Genomic DNA, 21,764 nt, shown 5'->3' on the forward strand with positions numbered 1-21,764 from the left:
AGTTGTTGAGGTTTTAAATGACCCGGTCTTGGATTTCAATCTATTGATCCGCGCGAGAGATTGGGGAGGGGCAAGAGCTGCACCCTTTCTCGAAGCGAGAACCGACAAGATCCTGTACAGACTAAGATTAATTCTTATCATTTGACATGGAGACTGAAAACGCTTCGAATCTGTTTCTCATGGATGTGAGAATCGTTTTCTTGCCTAAATTTACTATTCAAATCCGGTTTTGCCTCACTTTGTGAACCTATGACCCAGAATGAAACGGTGCAGCACGTTTGTGTGGCCATGAGTAGAACTCGCTTTGAGAATGTTTATATTTTATTTAAGGGCGTATTTTCTAAATTTTGAGCAGTATTTGTAGGACACAGAATATCTAATCATATGCTATGTAAAAACAGACCCATTTTGTACAAGATCAGAACCTGTTACTTTCCAAAAAAGGAAGTGTGCTAGATTTGTCTGAATCGAAGGATAAGACTACATTCTGCCTATTTGGTAAATGATTATCCTTTATTGTGGTAAAGCTCTTGAGTGAGCCATATACTGTGGAGACATGTTTTCCTTTCAGTACAGCATTTTTGATTTGTTAACTGTTACACTGCCGAAATCCAGATATGAATTGGCTTGTTTGGGCATTTTGATTTTCCTGTTAAAATTACTACATGTAAGTTAAGTTCTAATATCCAGTTTTATTGATAGATTTGTAACTCATAATTTTACAAAAAGGTGGCTTTGCATAAATGTAATTTGCCTTATTAAATCATTCTAATGTCCTGACTGAGGGAAACACCATTAGAATTTGCTTCTACATTTTTCATGAGATGTAAACTGTTTACAGTAAGTATTTTTAAGGAGATTTTTATGTTAAGTAATTTTGGAAATCACACTTTTTTATATTTGGTAATATCACGTTAGCTGGATGTACTCCATTTTGACTCCTCTGCCCACTGTAGAGTGCTAATGTGAAAAATTAAATCACTAAACTATGTCAAACACACTTCCTTATCATTGCACTAATTTATATATTGCAAAGCATCTCAACATAGGTTGCATTAACTGCTAGTTTCCACTTTGATTAATTGTATTATATAAAGCAGAATAGCATTCTATAGAAGAAAACATGCATTATAAGATTTAATGTGCATATAAGTGTTCAGGAAAACTTAAATTCCCACCATTAATATAGAGAAAGGAAAAGGCTTCGGCTTTGTGTCCTTGGTTAATGCATAAGGCAATAGAAGCTGGGCTACTTTCAAAACTAATCAAATGACACTTGTGTAGTGCCCTGAAGTATGTTCAGCAGTTTTATTGCAACTATATTTTAGTTTTGATCTGGTCCATTTGGTTGGCTCCAGGATTTGCCTGTTCAGTGTACTATATAAATGCAAGTTCGTGTGGGTGAGGGTGGGCGGTGGGATTTGAGGTGGAATTTAGGGAGTTGTGATGATGCAGTTGTGTTTTCTTAGTTAGTTTTTCTGAATTAGGTTTGGCCTGAATTAGATTTTCAGTGCTTTTGGGTACTGTAACCAGAATATTGATGTCAATTAAAGCATTGTTTGGATACACTTAAGATGGCTGCTTTGACAGTTGGATTTTGACCCCTCAAATAATTTTTCCCCCTTTCAAGACCTAACCACAGCAATTGTTCTGAGATTTGTACGGAATCCTATTGATATAATGGGGCAGAATTAAAGTCCGTGCTGGTGGTTGAAGTACGACTCTAGGTTCTTGGCTCAAGTGGTCTGTGGCTTTTAGTGTTGTGCAGTTACAACTTATCTAGAGGTAGGGTGCCTGTTAGAAGTCACAGAAAAGTATAGGCAGCTATTTTAAGGAGGTGATGACTCATATAATGCATCTTTTTTTCAGAAGCTAAGGTTTGACCTGTAATTGCAGGGGAAAAACTGTGGGAAGATTCTATAACACTAGTGAAAGTAAAACCTAGACCGTTGTCCTGTGGTCATTAATTATATAAATATCTAATTTCGCAGAAAATTGTGTTCATCGAGGTGAGATCTTAATTTTGGAAAATTAAACATCCATTTCAGATATCTTGTGTTATCATCAAGCATTCCTGGATTGGATATAGCATAGGTTAGATGCATAGTGATCAGCCATGATCCAATTGAATGGTGGAACTGGCACGAGGGGATGAATATGCTCTCTTTATTCTGCTCCCATGATATGCCTCAGGCTGAGAAGCACCATTTCTGTTGCATCAGGCTGAAGATGTTTATTTACTAAACTAGCCACTATGATCTCTTGAGTAAGCTTTTTAAATTGTCCTGTATTAAAAGGAGGAACTATGTTGTGATCACACGAACCCATAAGCCAATAGACTTCCATTGCTTTGAGCTGAGCTGGCTTCAAGCCTAGGCCACAAGTGAAAGGCTAATGAACTGTTGCACTCAGTCCCTAGTATAAAACTGTTTTAAACATTTTCGGGGGGGGAAGTATTAGGCTGAATCGTTAGTGCATACAGAAATCTAATTTTGACCAATTGGTAATGGTATATTACAGCAATTTTACAATTCACCTACAGTGCTTGTTTATTTCTTGCATTTGCAGGAAACTGCCAGTGGAAACCACTTGGTTTTAAAATGCTGTATTTGTAATGGAAGCCGTTTCTCTTAAATTTCAGGGTTTATGCAGTGTTTGATCTACTATTTCTAACCTAGACAGTTTTTCAGAATGAGTTTAAGGTCTCTCATGATGAAGTAGACTGAGATAGCTTTCTTTTTATTGTCTATATAGGACATACTTTTATAGTGATTGTCATTTGTTTGTTACGGGAACCTTCATACAGATAGGAGCTGTGTATCTAATTTTTTTTTATCAATGGTGGGTCAAATTGAGATCACTTGGTGCATTGCGAACTTGGATTTTAAAGATCTCTCTGCTACCAGGTAATTATTTAGAATAACAAATTGCCATAACTTTATGATTAGAGATTGGAAACGGTGAGTGTTTAATTTTACTTTGTGTATTTCCAGATGGGTTCTAACTAGGCTCAGAAGGTTTTGTTCTAAACAGCACTCTTAACTCTGACTACACACCATGGAAACCACACAAATTTGTACAACTTGAATTTCTACTTAGTTTAACAGCTTAACTTCGAGAAGGTTTTGTGTGGAGGAGAGGTACTTCTTGGAGACAGAGCAGAACAAAGCAAATGATCAGTTAGCCTGTACCATTCTTGCACATTTGATAGATGGCTTTTAGTCCTATTAGTGGGTTGGCCACTATCCTGGGGAAAGGTTAAAATGCTTGTGATAGGGATATTTAAAAATGTACCACTGGACTTGTGCATCTTGTCGTGCATTGCAGTTAGAGTCCAATTGTTAATATTGCTCGTGTTATACACGTGGGATGTCAAGATTATCATTTTTGTATGGTCTTGTTTTAACATGTGGTCTGTTTACATTTCTCATTACTCTGTTGATATTGAATGGGAGGTGGAATGCAATTGTGTGCACCTTTTTTAATAGTATTTTTTTTACAAGAATTTATAATGTCCTTGTTCATTTTCCTGAATGCCAGTTAAACTTGTCATCTGTTCAAAAGGTGCTGACTTGTACTGTGGACAATGGATGCCTTTCAGAACCAAGTGGCCATTCTTCATTTATGAGTTTAATCAATGAGTGCCAGTAGACTACTATTGTGGAGAACATAATTGATTCTCTTCTCATCTCACATTCACACACCTGCACTTTCCGGTGGATGTACTGGTTAGTGATTAGGAGCAAGAGTCCTGAGATTTTTTTTTAAATTTCTCATCATTCCCTAGTCTAGGATTGATGCATATTTAGTGCATTTGGTTTGGGCAGATGCAGTCTTCTCAATCTAAACCTATTCCCTGCTGAATAAATAGCCACTCTTGGTTTTGGCAGAATGGTTTGAGAATCTTCTATGTTGCCTTCGATTCTGTCTTAAAGCTAGTTACCTCAACTGTGTCTTCTAAAATCACTAGACTTTTAACTAAAATTGGTATTTAAATATGTCTTTGTACTTCTAAATACACCCAATTCCTAAGGCATTGATACACCCACACGCATTACTGATGAGCAGAACTGCAACAGTGTCATGATTGGGCTGGGCTGTGAATACCCAATGTAAAATCTGGTCATAGATCTTCTATCTTCCCTTTGCACCAAATGTTTTCATTTAAAGTATGCATTTATATTCAATACATTGAACTTCCTATTGCAAGATTTGCAGAAAGGTCAATTCTGACTGGTTTGCCTAATGTCTGTTGAAACCAAACACATTAGATCATGTCTCTTTTATGTAATACAGTATTTTGTGTAAAGAACAACTGAATATGGTTGTGATTTACAAATATCAGTTGGATTCAGTGATCACAGGAGGGAGGCAGCTTTTGGTATGGGCAAGCTTTGCAACTGGCAGCTGTGATTGCCATTGCCCTGATGCCTCCGCATCACGCTGATTGACTGCACCAATCAGGTTATAAGGACTGTACAACCATTGCACTCCATTTTCCTTGTAAGACTCTGTTCCACCATTTGTATCTTGGGTTTTTGTTTTGAGTCACCATTGTTTATTTTTAAACAGCCATAACTGGGGCAGATTTGGCTGTCTGGACAAACTGATCCTTTCTAAACAAAACTGATTGATGCATATTTAGTGCATTTGGTTTGGCCAGATGCAGTTTCTGTTTTATCCGATTTGTACTTCCATGAATTTAATTGTACTATTGTGTATATATTTTAAATACATTAATGTATGCAATGCTGCCCTGTAACAATTGTCTTTGAAGCAGACTAGCTGGTCTTTATCTCTGTTGGGCAGCCACTATAGATGTAGTTTTCTTTGTGTGGTACCAGCTCTGTTCTTGGCAATATCCCAAAAATTTGTATTCAAAGTACTATTAAGAGGCAACTAGTAAAGCAGGGGATATGCAGAGATTCACATTTTAGTCTTTTGTATAGATGGCGATTATAAAATTTTAATTTTATTGCAGCGTTGTAGCCAATCATCACGCGAGGCTGGTCATAAATGACTTGCTTCTCCTGATCCTACTTTGTTTCATTTAAATCCAGAGTAAACATTGCCCACTATATTTATGATGTGGAGATGCCGGTGATGGACTGGGGTTGACAATTGTAAACAATTTTACAACACCAAGTTATAGTCCAGCAATTTTATTTTAAATTCACAAGCTTTTGGAGGCTTCCTCCTTCCTGAGGTGAACGAAATGACATCGTTCACCTGAGGAAGGAGGAAGCCTCCGAAAGCTTATGAATTTAAAATAAAATTGCTGGACTATAACTTGGTGTTGTAAAATTGTTTACACTATATTTATGGCTGCTTCCTCCGGTAAAAATCCGTTCCAGAATCACTGGTCACTCATTTCTCCTGTTTTCCCCATCCTGCCCAGTTCTGCAGATCATTAATAACTGATGTAAACTTGTGATCTGTACAAAAAATCCTTTATTAAGGTATGTTTTGAGCCTACACATTATATCTAAGAAACAAAAAGTACAGATGCTTTACAGTCTGTCGCAGTACTTTGCACTGTTCTCTACTTGATTTACTTTCCCTTCTTGCCAACTAACACCTCATGCTGTTCTTGATGGCCTATTTTGGACAGGTACGTTAAAGTTTTTTTAATGGCAGAGTTAGATAGAATCCTGCAATACAGCCTACTGATAATTCAAAGTTGTTTTTGTGCTTTTTTAATTATCCAGTAATTTGAATTGAGACACTTTGAACTAAGAAGAGTAGACTTCATTGAGTAAACCTGAACATTTTTTCGCTGAAAATTTTGATATATTGGGCTCTGGTATGTTTGCAAAAATAAAATGGCCCTTATCCTATCCCTCCTTATTTTGCCTATAATGTAAGTCAATACTGTTTGCCAAAATTGGAGCATTGGAGCTAAGCCATACAAGTGGACTGTTGATGTGTGTTCCATTGACATTCCTTGTAAAGTCAGTGGATGTCTCAGGCATGAAGAATTATTTTTTGATTATTCAAACTTTATTGGCTGAAATCTAAAATTCACAAGCTTCAGATTCATATCATAAATAATGATAGACAAAACATACTGCTTATGGAAATATTGTTATTCTTGTCATATGTGATCTCTTGGTTTTCAAATAGATATTCTGCTTTTAAATGTGTATATTGTACATGTTACTTGGTTAGTAGTGCAAGCTCCCCCCCCCAATCCCTCTTTCAAGAGGTTTACCGGTAGAACCTCTAGGTTATTTATATATTAAAGATTTTAAAATGGTTCATTCAGTTGAAAAGTTTTTTTTGTTTTCCCTTTCAGAACAAATTCTGCACAACATAAAACAGGAGTACAAACGCATTCAGAAAAGGAGGCATTTAGAAAGTTTCCTGCATCAGACGGAGGGCAGTTGTTCAAGTGATACACAATCTCATATTCCAATTTTAAATGGACCAGCTTTGCAAGGTATGTGCAGTCTTAAGTGTGGTCCTTCAGATTCCTTGCTGAAATCTACATTGATGTTTGTCTGCAAAAACTGTTGTGATCTGTATGCTTCAGCAGCAGCCATGGCATTTTATATTGAAAGCACAAATTACAATTCCTTGAAATGATTCCTGGTTTTAGACAAGGTCAGGATGCAAGGCACTGTGATTGTCTATCACTAGCTAATTGACAAATTAGTCTGACATGTCACAGTATTATCCTTGGAATGGGTTCCCTTCGTGCAAGAATCAAATGGTATTGCTTCACAACTTTTTATACACTCAAAGCTGCATGGCAGATATTTGTGTGTAAATTGTTTTTTTTTAAATTGCCTAGGTTCACTCAATTTGAGCATCCATTTCTGCTCAAAAGTAGTCTTTTGTACCCGATGGTGACCATCACGAGCAAAGTATTGAGTTGCACTGCAATTATAAGTGGACAACTTCCATGCCAATAACAGTAGGAATAGATTTTAACAATGAATAGAATTACTTTTTTTTTTCTTTTTGAGCTTGACTCATGCAATATCAGACGTGGCAGCTTCTTGCCACTTGGCCCTCTGTTGATGTGGCAATTTTGAATGATGTCAGGGCAGACTGCCATTGGTAAATGACAGTCATTGTATATCAAAAGATAGAGAGCTACTATATTAGTTCAGGAGGAATTCACAAAACAACAGTTCTACACAAGCATTCTTTCCAAACTGATTCAAAAGTACAGTAGTATTCCAGTAATTTAGGATTTCTTGTATGCAAAACAATGTAGATCAGTAATGTATTGTAAGCACTTGGTATAATACTTATGGAAACTATTGATGTGGTTACTGTACAATTTTTGTAGAACAGTGAATATCCTAGAGGTATGGCTGAAGTACTTGATAGGTTGTAGGGACTAAAACCAACAAGCAGCCTGGACTGGATGACCATATCCTAGGATACTAAAGGAGATTAGTAAAAATATTGTAGGATGCTGGCCATGTTCCTGAAAGGATTATTGGGCATTAATGAGGCTCCATAGGATTGGAAGCAAATATGTCCCCTATACTTGGAGGTGACAAATCTGATCCAAGCAACTACAGGCTATTAGACTAACATCAATAACATGTTGAATAATGGAAACCATTTTAAAGATCAGGCTGGAGGAGTGCCCATCTACTGATGGCATAACCTGCCTGCATGGATTTAGAATGGACAGAGCCTGCCTGATGTATCTCCTAGAATTTGAGAATGTTGCAAATAAAGTAGTGGATCTCATTATGATGAGTTCTTTTGGGTTTTGACCAAGTTCCACATGAAAGACTAATGATTCTATTAAAGCCACCGTACTCTGATAGAACAAGATAATTGGTTACAAATAGGAAGCTGTACTCATGAGGTGCAATGTTAGGATGATGGGGGAAAGGGAAGGGTATTATCAAGGTTTTCCATTATAAATTCCTGTATCCACATTTATAGTAGGAACTGCCTATGGCAGTCACACTGTAATGACACACTTCAGCCTCACTTTTCTATCTCCCAGCTCCTTAGCCTGTATTGCAGAGAACTTCTGTTCTCCAACTCTACTTTTCTGCTCTCCAAATTGCCATCAGTTTTGTTCTTTAACTATCCATATTATAAAATCAAAGTACTGTATAAAAATAAGGGCGGAACGTATGTCTTTAAAATGGAGACTGAATTACATCTGGATCAGTTATCCCTGCCTTTTAAAAGCAAAATACTGCAGATGCTGGAAATCTGAAATAAAGACACAAAATGCTGGAGAAACTCAGCAAGTCAACGATTCAGTTCATAGACCTTTCAGCCAGAAAGTTTCTTCACAGATGCTGCCTGACTTGCTGAGCTTCTCCAGCATTTTCTGTTTTTATCCCTGCCCTTTAACCTCGTTTCACCTAAAAAAAAATACACTTGGTCTTGAGTGCCCATGTGTAAGGACATAGGATTAATGTAGTATAAAATAGTTAATCATGTTCATGGATTCAAAAAATGTATCTCTAACTGAACTTTACTTTCTCACACTTTCTTTTTATATCCTCCTTTTTGCCTTTGTGTCGTGTGCAGTCACTGTCTCGCAGCCTCATTGTTTTTATCATGTTTCTCTTGTAAGTCTCTCCATCTGTTTGGCTCTTGTGTGTTTCTTAACTGATTTCTTACTTTTCTGAGGTCTGTGATGTGCAGCGAGGTGAGAGACATGCATTGGGTTGGATGTGGTTATTAGGGTCAGATATGGAGAAGTCACCAGAGGGTCTGCAGGAGTGAGATATGGAGGGACTGGGATAGCGCTGGGGGGGACTGGATAGGAGCTGTAGCTATGTGAAAGTGTTGGGTTGGCATGTGAGGGGAATGGATGGAGTGGGCCATGGCCTGGGAGGGAATGATTAGGTTTGACCTGGGAGTAATTGTGGGATGTGAGCTCAGGGGGTCTGGAAATTTGTTTTCAGGCTTATGGGTCTGGGGCCTAAGAGAGCTTTGGCAGGGTGGCTGGACTTTTGGAGCAGGTATCAGGGAGGCACTGGGACATAGGAATATTTGGGGGAAGGGTGAAATGCAGTCAGGGAAAATTGGGGGTGGTAGTTGTTGCCTGGAGACTGGGAAGACTTGAAATAGAGGTTTAGCAGAACTGGGATGGATGGCGGTTAGGGGTCTTTGTGCAATTGAAGAAGGATCTTAGAGCAAATATGAAGGATTGAGGGGGAGCAAGATGGAGCTATGCTGGAGCATGGCAGAATCTTTTGGGGAGTGGAAGTCAGCTGCTGCAGAGAAGATACAGCTTAAGAAGCTGTGAAGCAGTTTGTACATGGCAGGGTGGGAGTGGGGGGTGCAGGAAACAGAAGTGTTAAAAGGGATCTAGTGTAATTGAAGTATGTCCAATGTATCTATGGGGGTGAGTGTAAGTAACTGAGTTGGGCATGTGGGTGGTCCAAAGAAAACACTGGGCAGGATTACCCAGCATTGCAAAACCAGCTCCAGGAAAGAAGCAAAAATGAAGTCCTGTGCCCCTTGGAAATCCATCCAAAAAATTTTGCTCCATCAGGGTTTGGGCAGTTTTATTGGTAAGTTTAAATATATTTTGCAAATTCTATTAAAAGTTTGTTTTATAAATTGTACTCTTTTGGTCAACCATACCTGTCAGAAATCAGAATTGTTTTTATGGCAGTTGCTAGTTCCTGATTGGTATCTAGAGGGATAAAAATTTGAGCAATATCTTGTGCTAGTTGGTGATTGGTAGTTTTATTTGTCTATATTTGAGTACATCAGCGGCTAGCTTAATAGTAGTATTCGAGCCAATTAGATATGTGTAATGTCATGTTGCACTTTTGGACTTCGTCACACCACAGCTTCCTGGCCCCCAGACCTTTAACTTTGGACTGTTTCATGTTTCTCCTCTGTGTTTTCTGTTTACGAACACTCTGTTTTGCCTAATCACAGCTATCCTGATGTAACCCAGAATTTTGTATTGTGTCCATTTGTGTGTGCTTTCTGGTTGCCAGACCTGAACCCATTATTTTTTTTGGACAGTATCGGGGCTTTATTTTCTCTCCTCCCCTTCCCCTCGCCTGTCCTTGTCCTTTCATTTATCCCATCGGGTACTTTACCTCCTGGATCTCCACTCCAACCCTTCTCACTCACCATTTTAGGCTTGAATCCACTCTGAAAAGGTCTACAGCTATTCTTTGTGACTCCTCGCCATTTTCTGATAGCCCATGATGGAACATGTCATTGCTTCCTTCGGAATAGTAACTCGTGCTGCCCTATCTTCCCCTCTCATTGACCTTTTCAGCCCAGCATGCCCACTAGAGACAAACTTTACCAAACTCCTTCCCGTCCCACCACCACCTCCTGGACTCGGTGATCGGGACAAAATTAATAATCACTTGGACAAGTGTGGATTAATAAAAGAAAGCCAGCATGGATTTGTTAAAGGCCAATCATATTTAACTAACTTGATTGAGTTTTTTGATGAGGTAACAGAGAGGATTGATGAGGGCAATGAGGTTGATGTTGTGTATATGGATTTTCAAAAGGCGTTTGATAAAGTTCCACATAATCGACTTGTCAGCAAAATTGAAGCCATGGAATAAAAGGGGCAGTGGCAGCATGCATACAAAATTGGCTAAGTGACAGGAAACAGAGAGTAGTGGTGAACAGTTGTTTTTCAGACTGCAGGAAGGTATACAGTGGTGTTCCCCAGGGGCTAGTACTAGGACTGCTGATTTTTTTGATATATATTAATGACTTGAACTTGGGTATACAGGGCACAATTTCAAAATTTGCAGATGATACAAAACTTGGGAGGATAGTAATAGACTTCAGGTGGACACATGGCAGATGAAATTTAATGCAGAGAAGTGCAAAGTGATACATTTTGGCAGGAAGAACGAGGAGAGGCAATATAAACTAATTGTACAATTCTAAAGGGGGTGCAGGAACAGAGACCTGGGGGTATATGTGTACAAATCTTTGAAGGTGGCAGGACAGGTTGAGAAAGCAATTAAAAAAGCATACGGGACCCTGGGCTTTATAAATAGATGCATAGAGTACAAAAGCAAGGAAGTTATGTTGAACCCTTATAAAACACTGGTTCGGCCACAACTGGAGTATTGTGTCCAGTTCTGGGCACCGCACTTTAGGAAGGATGTGAAGGCCTTAGAGAGGGTGTAGAAAAGATTTACTAGAATGGTTCCAGGGATGATGGACTTCAGTTAAGTGGATAGACTGGAGAAGCTGGGGTTTTTCTCCTTAGAGCAGAGAAGGTTGAGAGAAGATTTGTTAGAAGTCTTCAAAATCATGACTGGTTTAGATAAAGTAAATAAAGAGAAACTGTTCCCATTGATGGAAGGGTCGACTATCAAAGATTTAAGGTGATTGGCAAAAGAACCAAAGGTGAGATGAGGCAAAACTTTTTTATGCAGCGAGTGATTATGATCTGGAATGCACTGCCTGAAAGGGTGGTGGAGGCAGATTCAATCGTGGCTTTCAAAAAGGAATTGGAAGTACTTGAAGGGAAGAAATCTGCAGGACTACAGGGGAGTGGGACTGACTGGATTGCTCTTGTGGAGAGCCAGCACGGGCTTGATGGGCTGAATGGCTGCCTCCTGTGCCCATTCACCACCTTAAACGTCCACTCCATCCAACACCGATGTGTACTATCTATAGGATGCAGTGCAGCAACTCGCTACAGCTTCTTCGACAGTACCTCCCAAAGCCGTGACTTCCACCAAGTAGAAGGAAGAGGGCAGCAGGTGAATGGGAACACCATCACCTCCAAATTCCCCTGCAAGTCTCTCTCTCTGTCCCAATTTGGACATATATTGCCGTTCCTTCGTAATTGCTGGGTCAAAATCCTGGAACTTCCAACCTAACGGCACTGTAGGAGTACCTTCACGCGTGGACTACAGCGGTTCAAGAAAGTGGTTCACCACCACTGTCAAGTGCAACTAGTGATATGCAATAAATGCTGGACCAGCTAGAGACGCCCATATCCCGAGAATGAATTTTTTAAAACTCCTGGCCCCCATTATAGCCACCGTTGTAAATGATTCCCTCACATTGGGCACTGCCCCCATCACCCCTCCCCCCAGCTCTTTTCAAAATCTGCGTTATCCTAAAAAAGAAACCCTCAACCTCTCGCTAACCACTGTCCTGTGGCCAACCTCCATTTCCTCTCCATGGTCCTTGAACGTGATATTGTCTTACTCTCCCGCAACCCCCTATTTGAATTGTTCTAATCGGGTTTCCACCCCTCCCAACACCACTGGAAGGCCATAACCAAAGTCACAAACCTCATTCTCCGTGACTATGGTGCATTCTCCCTCCTTAACCCCTCTGCAGCGTGGTCAGCCACACCAACCTCCACTGTCCAGCTCGGTGGGACTGCCCTCATTTGCTTCCACTCCTACCTATCTGATTGTAGCCAGAGTACTTATAACAGTGGCTTCTCTTTCCACCCCCTCAGTCATCTAGGAAATCCTCTCAACAATCCATCCTTGACCCCCTCTATTCCCTCAATTACATGCTGTCCCGTGGCTTCTACGGGTAACCTAAACATTAGCTCTACTTCTCCTCCACCTCTCAACCCTTCCACTACCACTGTGCTATCAGACTGCTTGCCTGACATCCAGTCTTGGATGAGCCATAGGGCATGACTCTGCATCTGACCTGTTGCATACCAGAACTGGGAGTACTGTCTGCTGACACTGGAAAAAGAAGTTCCATGTCCAGCCTTAACATCCTTCACCTCAATGACCAATGTTTAAAAAGCTTAATGTAATGCATCCAGGTCTTCACATGCTGTGGGCTTTTTATATCAACCACCTCCAAGCAACACATGGCGTGGTATTTAACTTGCTGGGTTTCAGCACTCCTGACTTTAGAAAGGTTGAGAGAGATAATAAACCAGCTCCTTTTTGAGATTTGGCAGTCCAAAATAATTTAAATTTACATTGTAAAGTATACAACTCCTTTTTAGTTCTACTTTTAACTTATTTCCAGTGAACACTTTAGGGTACATATGTATAGTGTGCTACATGTTAATCTTAAGTGAACAGGCCCAGTGTAGAAAGATAATGGATGCAAAAAGAAGTTCCAGTGGGACACTTCATAGAATCATAGAAGTTTACAACATGGAAACAGGCCCTTCGGCCCAACATGTCCATGTCGCCCAGTTTATACCACTAAGCTAGTCCCAATTGCCTGCACTTGGCCCATATCCCTCTATACCCATCTTACCCATGTAACTGTCCAAATGCTTTTTAAAAGACAAAATTGTACCCGCCTCTACTACTGCCTCTGGCAGCTCGTTCCAGACACTCACCACCCTTTGAGTGAAAAAATTGCCCCTCTGGACCCTTTTGTATCTCTCCCCTCTCACCTTAAATCTATGCCCCCTCGTTATAGACTCCCCTACCTTTGGGAAAAGATTTTGACTATCGACCTTATCTATGCCCCTCATTATTTTATAGACTTCTATAAGATCACCCCGAAACCTCCTACTCTCCAGGGAAAAAAGTCCCAGTCTATCCAACCTCTCCCTATAAGTCAAACCATCAAGTCCCGGTAGCATCCTAGTAAATCTTTTCTGCACTCTTTCTAGTTTAATAATATCCTTTCTATAATAGGGTGACCAGAACTGTACACAGTATTCCAAGTGTGGCCTAACTAATGTCTTGTACAACTTCAACAAGACATCCCAACTCCTGTATTCAGTGTTCTGACCAATGAAACCAAGCATGCAGAATGCCTTCTTCACCACCCTATCTACCTGTGACTCCACTTTCAAGGAGCTATGAACCTGTACTCCTAGATCTCTTTGTTCTATAACTCTCCCCAACACCCTACCATTAACGAGTAGGTCCTGGCCTGATTTGATCTACCAAAATGCATCACCTCACATTTATCTAAATTAAACTCCATCTGCCATTCATCGGCCCACTGGCCCAATTTATCAAGATCCCTTTGCAATCCTAGATAACCTTCTTCACTGTCCACAATGCCACCAATCTTGGTGTCATCTGCAAACTTACTAACCATGCCTCCTAAATTCTCATCCAAATCATTAATATAAATAATAAATAACAAATAACAGCGGACCCAGCACCGATCCCTGAGGCACACCGCTGGTCACAGGCCTCCAGTTTGAAAAATAACCCTCCACAACCACCCTCTGTCTTCTGCCGGCAATCCAATTTTGTATCCAATTGGCTACCTCACCTTGGATCCCGTGAGATTTAACCTTATGTAACAACCTACCATGCGGTACCTTGTCAAAGGCTTTGCTAAAGTCCATGTAGACCACGTCTACTGCACAGCCCTCATCTATCTTCTTGGTTACCCCTTCAAAAAACTCAATCAAATTTGTGAGACATGATTTTCCTCTCTCAAAACCATGCTGACTGTTCCTAATCAGTCCCTGCCTCTCCAAATGCCCGTAGATCCTGTCTCTCAGAATACCCTCTAACAACTTACCCACTACAGATGTCAGGCTCACCAGTCTGTAGTTCCCAGGCTTTTCCCTGCCGCCCTTCTTAAACAATGGCACAACATTTGCTACCCTCCAATCTTCAGGCACCTCACCTGTAGCTGTCGATGATTGAAATATCTCTGCTAGGGGACCCGCAATTTCCTCCCTAACCTCCCATAACGTCCTGGGATACATTTCATCAGGTCCCGGAGATTTATCTACTTTGATGCGCGTTCAGACTTCCAGCACCTCCCTCTCTGTGATATGTACACTCCTCAAGACATCACTATTTATTTCCCCAAGTTCCCTAACATCCATGCCTTTCTCAACCGTAAATACCAATGCGAAATAGTCATTTAGGATCTCGCCCATCTCTAGTGGTTCCGCACATAGATGACCTTGTTGATCCTTAAGAGGCCCTACTCTCTCCCTAGTTACTCTTTTGCCCTTTATGTATTTGTAGAAGCTCTTTGGATTCACCTTTGCCTTGTCTGCCAAAGCAATCTCATATCCCCTTTTTGCCCTCCTGATTTCTCTCTTAACTCTACTCCGGCAATCTCTATACTCTTCAAGGGATCCACTTGATCCCAGCTGCCTATGCATGTCATATGCCTCCTTCTTCTTTTTGACTAGTGCCTCAATCTCCCGAGTCATCCAAGGTTCCCTACTTCTACCAGCCTTGCCCTTCACTTTATAAGGAATGTGCTTACCCTGAACCCTGGTTAACACACTTTTGAAAGCCTCCCACTTACCAGACGTCCCTTTGCCTGCCAACAGACTCTCCCAATCAACTTCTGAAAGTTCCTGTCTAATACCATCAAAATTGGCCTTTCCCCAATTTAGAATTTTAACTTTTGGGCCAGACCTATCCTTCTCCATAGCTATCTTAAAACTAATGGAATTATGATCACTTGTCCCAAAGTGATCCCTCACCAACACTTCTGTCACCTGCCCTTCCTTATTTCCCAAGAGGAGGTCAAGTTTTGCCCCCTCTCTAGTCGGGCCATCCACATACTGAATGAGAAATTCCTCCTGAATACACTCAACAAATTTCTCTCCATCCAAGCCCCTAATGCTATGGCTGTCCCAGTCAATGTTGGGAAAGTTAAAGTCCCCTACTATTACCACCCTATTTTTCTTGCAGCTGTCTGTAATCTCCTTACATATTTGCTCCTCAATTTCCCGTTTACTATTTGGGGGTCTGTAGTAAAATCCTATCAACGTGATCTCTCCCTTCTTATTTTTCAGTTCTACCCATATAGACTCAGTGGGCGAACCCTCGGATATATCCTCTCTCACTACTGCCGTGATGTTCTCCCTAATCAAGAACGCAACTCCCCCTTCTCTCTTACCTCCTGCTCTATCTTTCCTATAGCATCTGTACCCTCGAACATTGAGCTGCCAGTCCTGCCCCTCCCTTAGCCATGTTTCAGTAATAGCTATAACATCCCAGTCCCATGTGCCCATCCATGCCCTGAGTTCATCTGCCTTGCCCATCAGACTTCTTGCATTGAAATAAATGCAGTTTAATCTAGACTTCCCATGGTCTTTGCCCTGCTTTCTCAGACCATCTGTCTGGTCATGTTTTGTACACTCTCCCTTACTGCCTTTTGTTTCTGTCACCACTTTACTTCCCACTGACTTCCTGCATCGGTTCCGATCCCCCTGCCACATTAGTTTAAACCCTCCCCAACTTCCTGCAGAAATGTTCACTGTCCTTTTCTTTTAGATGCTGACTGACTTACTGTACATTTTCAGCATTCTCTTTTAATAAAAGGTTTATAAGATTAAAAGACTCATTTTGTTTTTTTTAAATCAACCTCAGGCACTTCATCTGGATCATTGTCACCACAGTCAAAGAAAGACCAGCCGCTGTTCACTTTGAGGCAAGTTGGAATAATCTGTGAACGCCTGATTAAAGAGCGAGAAGAGAAAATCCGTGAAGAGTATGAAGAAATACTGGATACAAAGTTGGCAGGTAAATCTGGGCCTTCATGTTTCAAACTGAGATGTGATTGGACCTCTCCTGTGTGGACTTTGGCCTTTTTTAGAATGGAATCTGAAATGAAATTGCTCTAGAAAGTTTTCTTGGTTTGAAGCTGCACAAGGGTCAGTACTGAATTAACGTAAGGATGGAGTCCAGCTGTCTCACTTGCCTCTTACTGAGCCTTGCTTTTCCTTTTGGGGGAGTTGAGATAACACTGCTTATTGGGATTCATGATTTAATTATATGCAAATATTTATACTTGTGTTTTGAGCTATGGGATTAAAAAGTTCTTTTACTCTTTTTTTTCCCCCACCCGAAAAGTTCTAAAAAAAAACTTGGCCGATCAGTCTCGTAAAACAAACTAGTTTAGAAATAATTTTTCTCTGGTCCGGATTTTAATAATCAGTGGTTTTCAAACTTTTTCCTTTTGCGGGCAACATCCAGCAGAGTAACATACTTTGGAAATGCTAACTCACTCAGTGACCTAAGTCCTAACTTCTAAGACCATCTCAGACACTGAAGGGAAAACGGAGGTGCCACAGAAAATACAGTTCAGTAACAGAATAATGTGCCAGTAAGTCAACAAGAAAAGACAGAAACCTAACCTTTTGCAGATCCCTTTTGAAACTCCGCACTGGTCTGCGTTCAACCGAAATGCAGAACTATGATGAGTAGAAATGACTTCTAGTCTTGGCTCCCAGGGGTATGGAATCTGCCCCATGTATGTTGCATGGTGGATTTCACAGCAGCACCAGCTCTGTCCATGGCCAGAAAAACAGTACCTGGCCTTGCAAGAGTCAAATATTTAAATTTGCACCCCTCCAATGCTAATCCTAGAGGCAGTAGTGTCAGCTCATTTTAGTTTATAGTCCCGCTGCTAAAATTGGAACTGCTGTGGGGCATTGGTAGCTTACCATATATACTCGCATGTAGGCTGCCCCTGCACCAAAAATTTGAGCCTTCCCACCCCCAACTCTTGGAAAGAAGCACATGTTTTGTGCTGTGGACTTTATGTAACTATACTGTACCATGAAAATATTTTTTTGTTTGTGTTTCAAAAGCACAAATGTGGTAATTTGGGCAACTCCTGGATTAGCCTTGGTTGAAAATGTCCAGCATGGGAAATCATAGCATCACGGTCACAGAGAAGTTTTGTGGTAATCAAACTAATACTTTTATTTTGCTAAATTTTTGCACTGAAACAAGCCGAGGTGTTTGTGCAGTTTGCGTCCCTTGGTCCCATGGTTGATCTGCATTTGGGTTGTGTGTCCTGTGGTTTACTGCTTTTTATGAGCTATGGGTGTTGACATTGTGAGGTGGTTTCTGCAGCCAGGATATGTGTTGGAAGTACTGCTGTATGCATGGACGAGAAAGAGGTGGTGATCTGAGAGTTTGCTGGTTGGTGGATTTTCATGGGGGTGTGCAGTATTTGGGAGTGGGGGGTGGAGAATAGGGGGTGTTGGCATGCTTAAGCTCAGCAGTCCTGAGTACCTTTTTAAGGGCTCTTGTCAGGAAACCATAAAAATCAAGCCTGACATCAGCCTTGACTGGAAGAGGTGAGGGAGACATGGTGCTGGAGGCACTTTGTTTTACTTCCAAATGGTAATTTATCCACCTTAGCTAGTGGATATCTTTGGAGGTGGAAGATTTTCAATCATAGTATTCATTTCATTTATCTGTGAGACTGCTGGGAGCAGGATGGAGAGTTGCTATTTTGGGGGTGGTGGAGTAGGGAAGAGTCCCACCATATGTTGCCAGTGTATGCTTATCCTTAATTATGGACATAACTGCCGTGTAAAATTTGTGAAAGTTTTTGTTTTAATCAGGGCGATTTAATTTTTATTTTCTAATGTAGTCTGCCATGGTGGTATCTAGTCTTTCACTGTAGCCTGTCTTAAAAGTCTTTTAAATGGTTTTAATGAAGTTGGTTTGATCAGAATCAAATGTTTTTTCAGAACAATATGATACTTTTGTGAAGTTCACGCACGACCAGATTATGCGACGATATGGAGAGCAACCTGCAAGCTGTATGTATATAGACCAATTTAACTTTTTTTTAAAAACGCTGTGATCTTAAACCTGTGTCTCCCCATTTTAGGCTTGTGTGTGCCACATCCTTGACTGAGAGGACAGGCACTTCCAGTCTCTTTAGTCAGCAGCTAGTTGCCTTGAATGTGGCCCGAGGTGACTCACCCTCCGATTTCTTTTCTTTTCCCTGAGGAAAGGTGCATATCTCTGAAAAGCAAGGCTGAACCCACATCCTGCCACAAGGATGATACCAGAACTGAGAGGATATCCTTTTCAGGAAAGGCTGAACAGGCTTGGGGCTCTTTTTTCTAGAAAAGAGAAGGCTGAGGAGTGACCTGATGGAGGTCTTTAAGCTAATAGAGCTTGATAGGGTAGACATAGAGAAAATGTTTCCACTTATGGGGGAGTCCAAAACTAGGGGTCATAAATATAAAACAGTCGCTAATAATTCCAATTGGGAATTCAGGAGAAACCTGTTTACCCAAAGAGTGGTAAGAATGGAACTCGCTACCACAAGGAGTAGTTGAGGCGACTAGCATAGATGCATTTACGGGGAAGCTAGCTAAGCATGAGGGAGTAAGGAATAGATGGGAATCCTGATAGGCTTAGATGAAATAGGAAGGGAGGAGGCTCATGTGGAGCATAAACGTCTGCATAGACCAATTGGGCCGAATGGCCTGTTTCTGTGCTGTAGTCTCTATGTAACACACCTGCAGTCGTGAAGATGCAGTAACCAGTAGCATTGTCTTCAGTGACTGTAGGCCTGAGATTAAGATTGCTGGTGGGCAAAGGTTTGCATGTTTTTTTTTGCAGTATTATGCTGCGTCAACAGAAAACTGCTTTTGCAGTTGCTGGAAAAAGAATTCCTCATTTTTAAAATGGAGTTATTCTTGGCTTTTCAATGTTCTAGCAACATGTGTCTAGAGCATACCTGTTGCTACTTTTATATTGTAGAACTATAGATGGTTCTATGCAATAAACTGGAGCTTTGGAATTTGCTGCTTTAGATTACAACAGGATGGTGAGCAGAGCTCAGTGAATGTGTTTGAGCTTCTTTCTCCCCCCGCCCCGGTAAGGTCAATTTATATGTGGTTCAAAAATCATGATTGCAACTTTAACAAAATGCACATTGCCAGTCTGTATGGGCATGCTGAACAGTCAGCCAGGATAAAATGGGCAGTTTGGCTTGTGTAGGTGACCTTTTACACTTGAACTGTGCCTTCACAACAGGTGTTCTGCTGCTGTAGGCACTAATGGCATCTCATTTATTTTGCAGCACATCACTGCTGCAGCTACGCTGTAATTTAAAGAATACAAGGTCAATTTGTTTAAAAACTTGGAGGATGCTGAAAGAGGTGTCCTTGTTTCTGATAGTGGCCGATCTATTAAAATGGCAATTTCTCATTTATTAAAACTCCTACGGACAAGTCAGTGCCTCGTGGAGTATTCAGTGTACTATTCAATGGTAGTTGGAAGGTAACCTAGGAATTGTTTGACTTTTCTGTGCAAAAAGGGCAGACCTTTATCTTTGTAGCAAAAGAGAAAGGTATGCTAATTTAAAACCTTGTCTTGAGTCTGGCCTGGAGTTAACATTTGTTTTCTCTTAATTCACAGATGTGTCTTGAATTGTCCCATGTTTCTGCGGAGTGCCCTTTTTCCTTTTGAACACTGCAAGTTGGCCGTTTCTCTGAGACTTATAGCAGTGCCATATTAACCACCTGTGAGCACAGGGTGTTTTCAGCTTGTGTCAGTGGCAACCACTTTTCTGCAGCATATGTTTATTGGAGTGCTCCCTGATGTGTCATCACCTTATTGGACCTTCGCTACCTGTACTTATATACCAGTGGCTCCCTCTGTTAAAATTTTGCTGTATTGTTAAAATCTGAAATGCTTTTTTTTATTTTAATGACTTTAAAGGAGCAATGCTGGTATTCCAGAATTTGCCCTTCACATATAATTTCAGCATTGTATCTTAAATGCCAGATTTTTAGGAGAATAATCAGTCCAATATAGTTTTGGTAATGAGCCTTTTTTGCAAACTTTGACTTCTAGCTAGGTAAAGGCAGAAGAGGGGAACCATCAATCTACTTTTTTATTACTATTCCTTATGTACGTGTTCTTAAATTTTTTCAAACTCTTAAGCTGGATTTGTGGAGGCTTTGTGTTGTCTGGTTTTTAGAACCAATTCATATTGACACAATACTGAGGTTCACTATCGGATCTGCAGATGAATAAGGTGAAATGTGGCTCCCTTGTTTTTATATGTGATTTAGTATTTCCGTTCAAACTAATTAGTGAAGCATAATTCAATCTAGTATTAACAAATGTTCTGAAGGATCCAAACTATTGATCTTGAATGAGTTGCAGCAGTTTGATCTGTTTCCCTGACACCCAGTAGGGGAGTGACTGCAGTTTGACCTTGTTTCTATTTTGGATATTTGCCTATGTTAATATTAGATATGTTAATAGGTCAGAATTTTGCTTTCCAAAAACTGTTTGGATACTAGGTGTTTAAATTGTATACAAATTTGACTTTTTTTAAACCTGAGATTCTTGATTTCTAATGAGCTTATTACTGTGCTGATTCAAGTGAATTTTGAAAATGACTTACAAGAAACTGGGTCCGGTTAACCATTAAACTGCAAATATCCAAGAAAACTGATAATGAACGAGAGAGCAGCTGTGAAGATGCAGTAACCAGTAGCAATGTCTTCAATGACTGCAGGCCTGAGATTACGATCGCTGGAGGGCAAAGGTTTGCAAAGGCTCATTGTGCACTACAACACTTCTGCAGGCAAAAATTCAGTTTGAATGTTGGATGATGAGATTAATTATCCCTATTGTAGGATCCGAGAGAGTGCCTGCATGTAGCTGTGGTCTTGCCTGTCAAATGAAGGGTTCAGGAGGGAGTTTGTTCTGAGGAAGAAAAATGGGGGTTAGGAAGGGGTAACTGAAGCTTCATAGTAATTTTTTGAGTAAAATAGTAAATTTTATTTATTCTAGCAGTCTTTCAAAGTTTATTTCTGCATTTTGATGTACCATTATTTTACTGTTCTTTGTAGTGTAATGGAATTTAGTTGACAATAAAAAAAATAAGTTTACAACCGGTATCAAGGAGTACTGTTTAAAATGTTATGTGAAGAATATAGTGAACCACATTACAAGCACCTAGTAAAAATGTATAATCTCCAAACTGCTCAAGATTGTTGAATGTTCACATTTTAATATCTTGTCATACAATGTATTTTGGTTTCTGACTTGTGGGATATGACCGACTTGGGGCAATTATGACTAATGTACAAAATTAATGGAGAAATGCTGTACTGCCATTTCAGC

At 40.4% G+C, this 21,764-nt stretch overlaps 1 protein-coding gene across 1 annotated transcript in view; it reads left to right on the top strand.

Moving 5' to 3' along the window:
* The window catches only part of akirin2 (akirin 2), a 23,041-nt gene extending 1,505 nt beyond the window's left edge, over window positions 1-21,536 (top strand). The window contains exons 2-5 of the mRNA XM_067984899.1: window positions 6,296-6,439; window positions 16,239-16,391; window positions 18,356-18,427; window positions 20,043-21,536. Of these exons, the coding sequence (XP_067841000.1) occupies window positions 6,296-6,439; window positions 16,239-16,391; window positions 18,356-18,427; window positions 20,043-20,053 (380 nt within the window). The 3' untranslated portion in view covers window positions 20,054-21,536. The remainder of the gene's footprint in view (window positions 1-6,295; window positions 6,440-16,238; window positions 16,392-18,355; window positions 18,428-20,042) is intronic.
* The last annotated feature ends 228 nt before the right edge of the window (window positions 21,537-21,764 follow it).

The sequence above is a fragment of the Heptranchias perlo genome, chromosome 5 (genome assembly GCF_035084215.1).
Source record: "Heptranchias perlo isolate sHepPer1 chromosome 5, sHepPer1.hap1, whole genome shotgun sequence".
NCBI lineage: Eukaryota > Metazoa > Chordata > Chondrichthyes > Hexanchiformes > Hexanchidae > Heptranchias > Heptranchias perlo.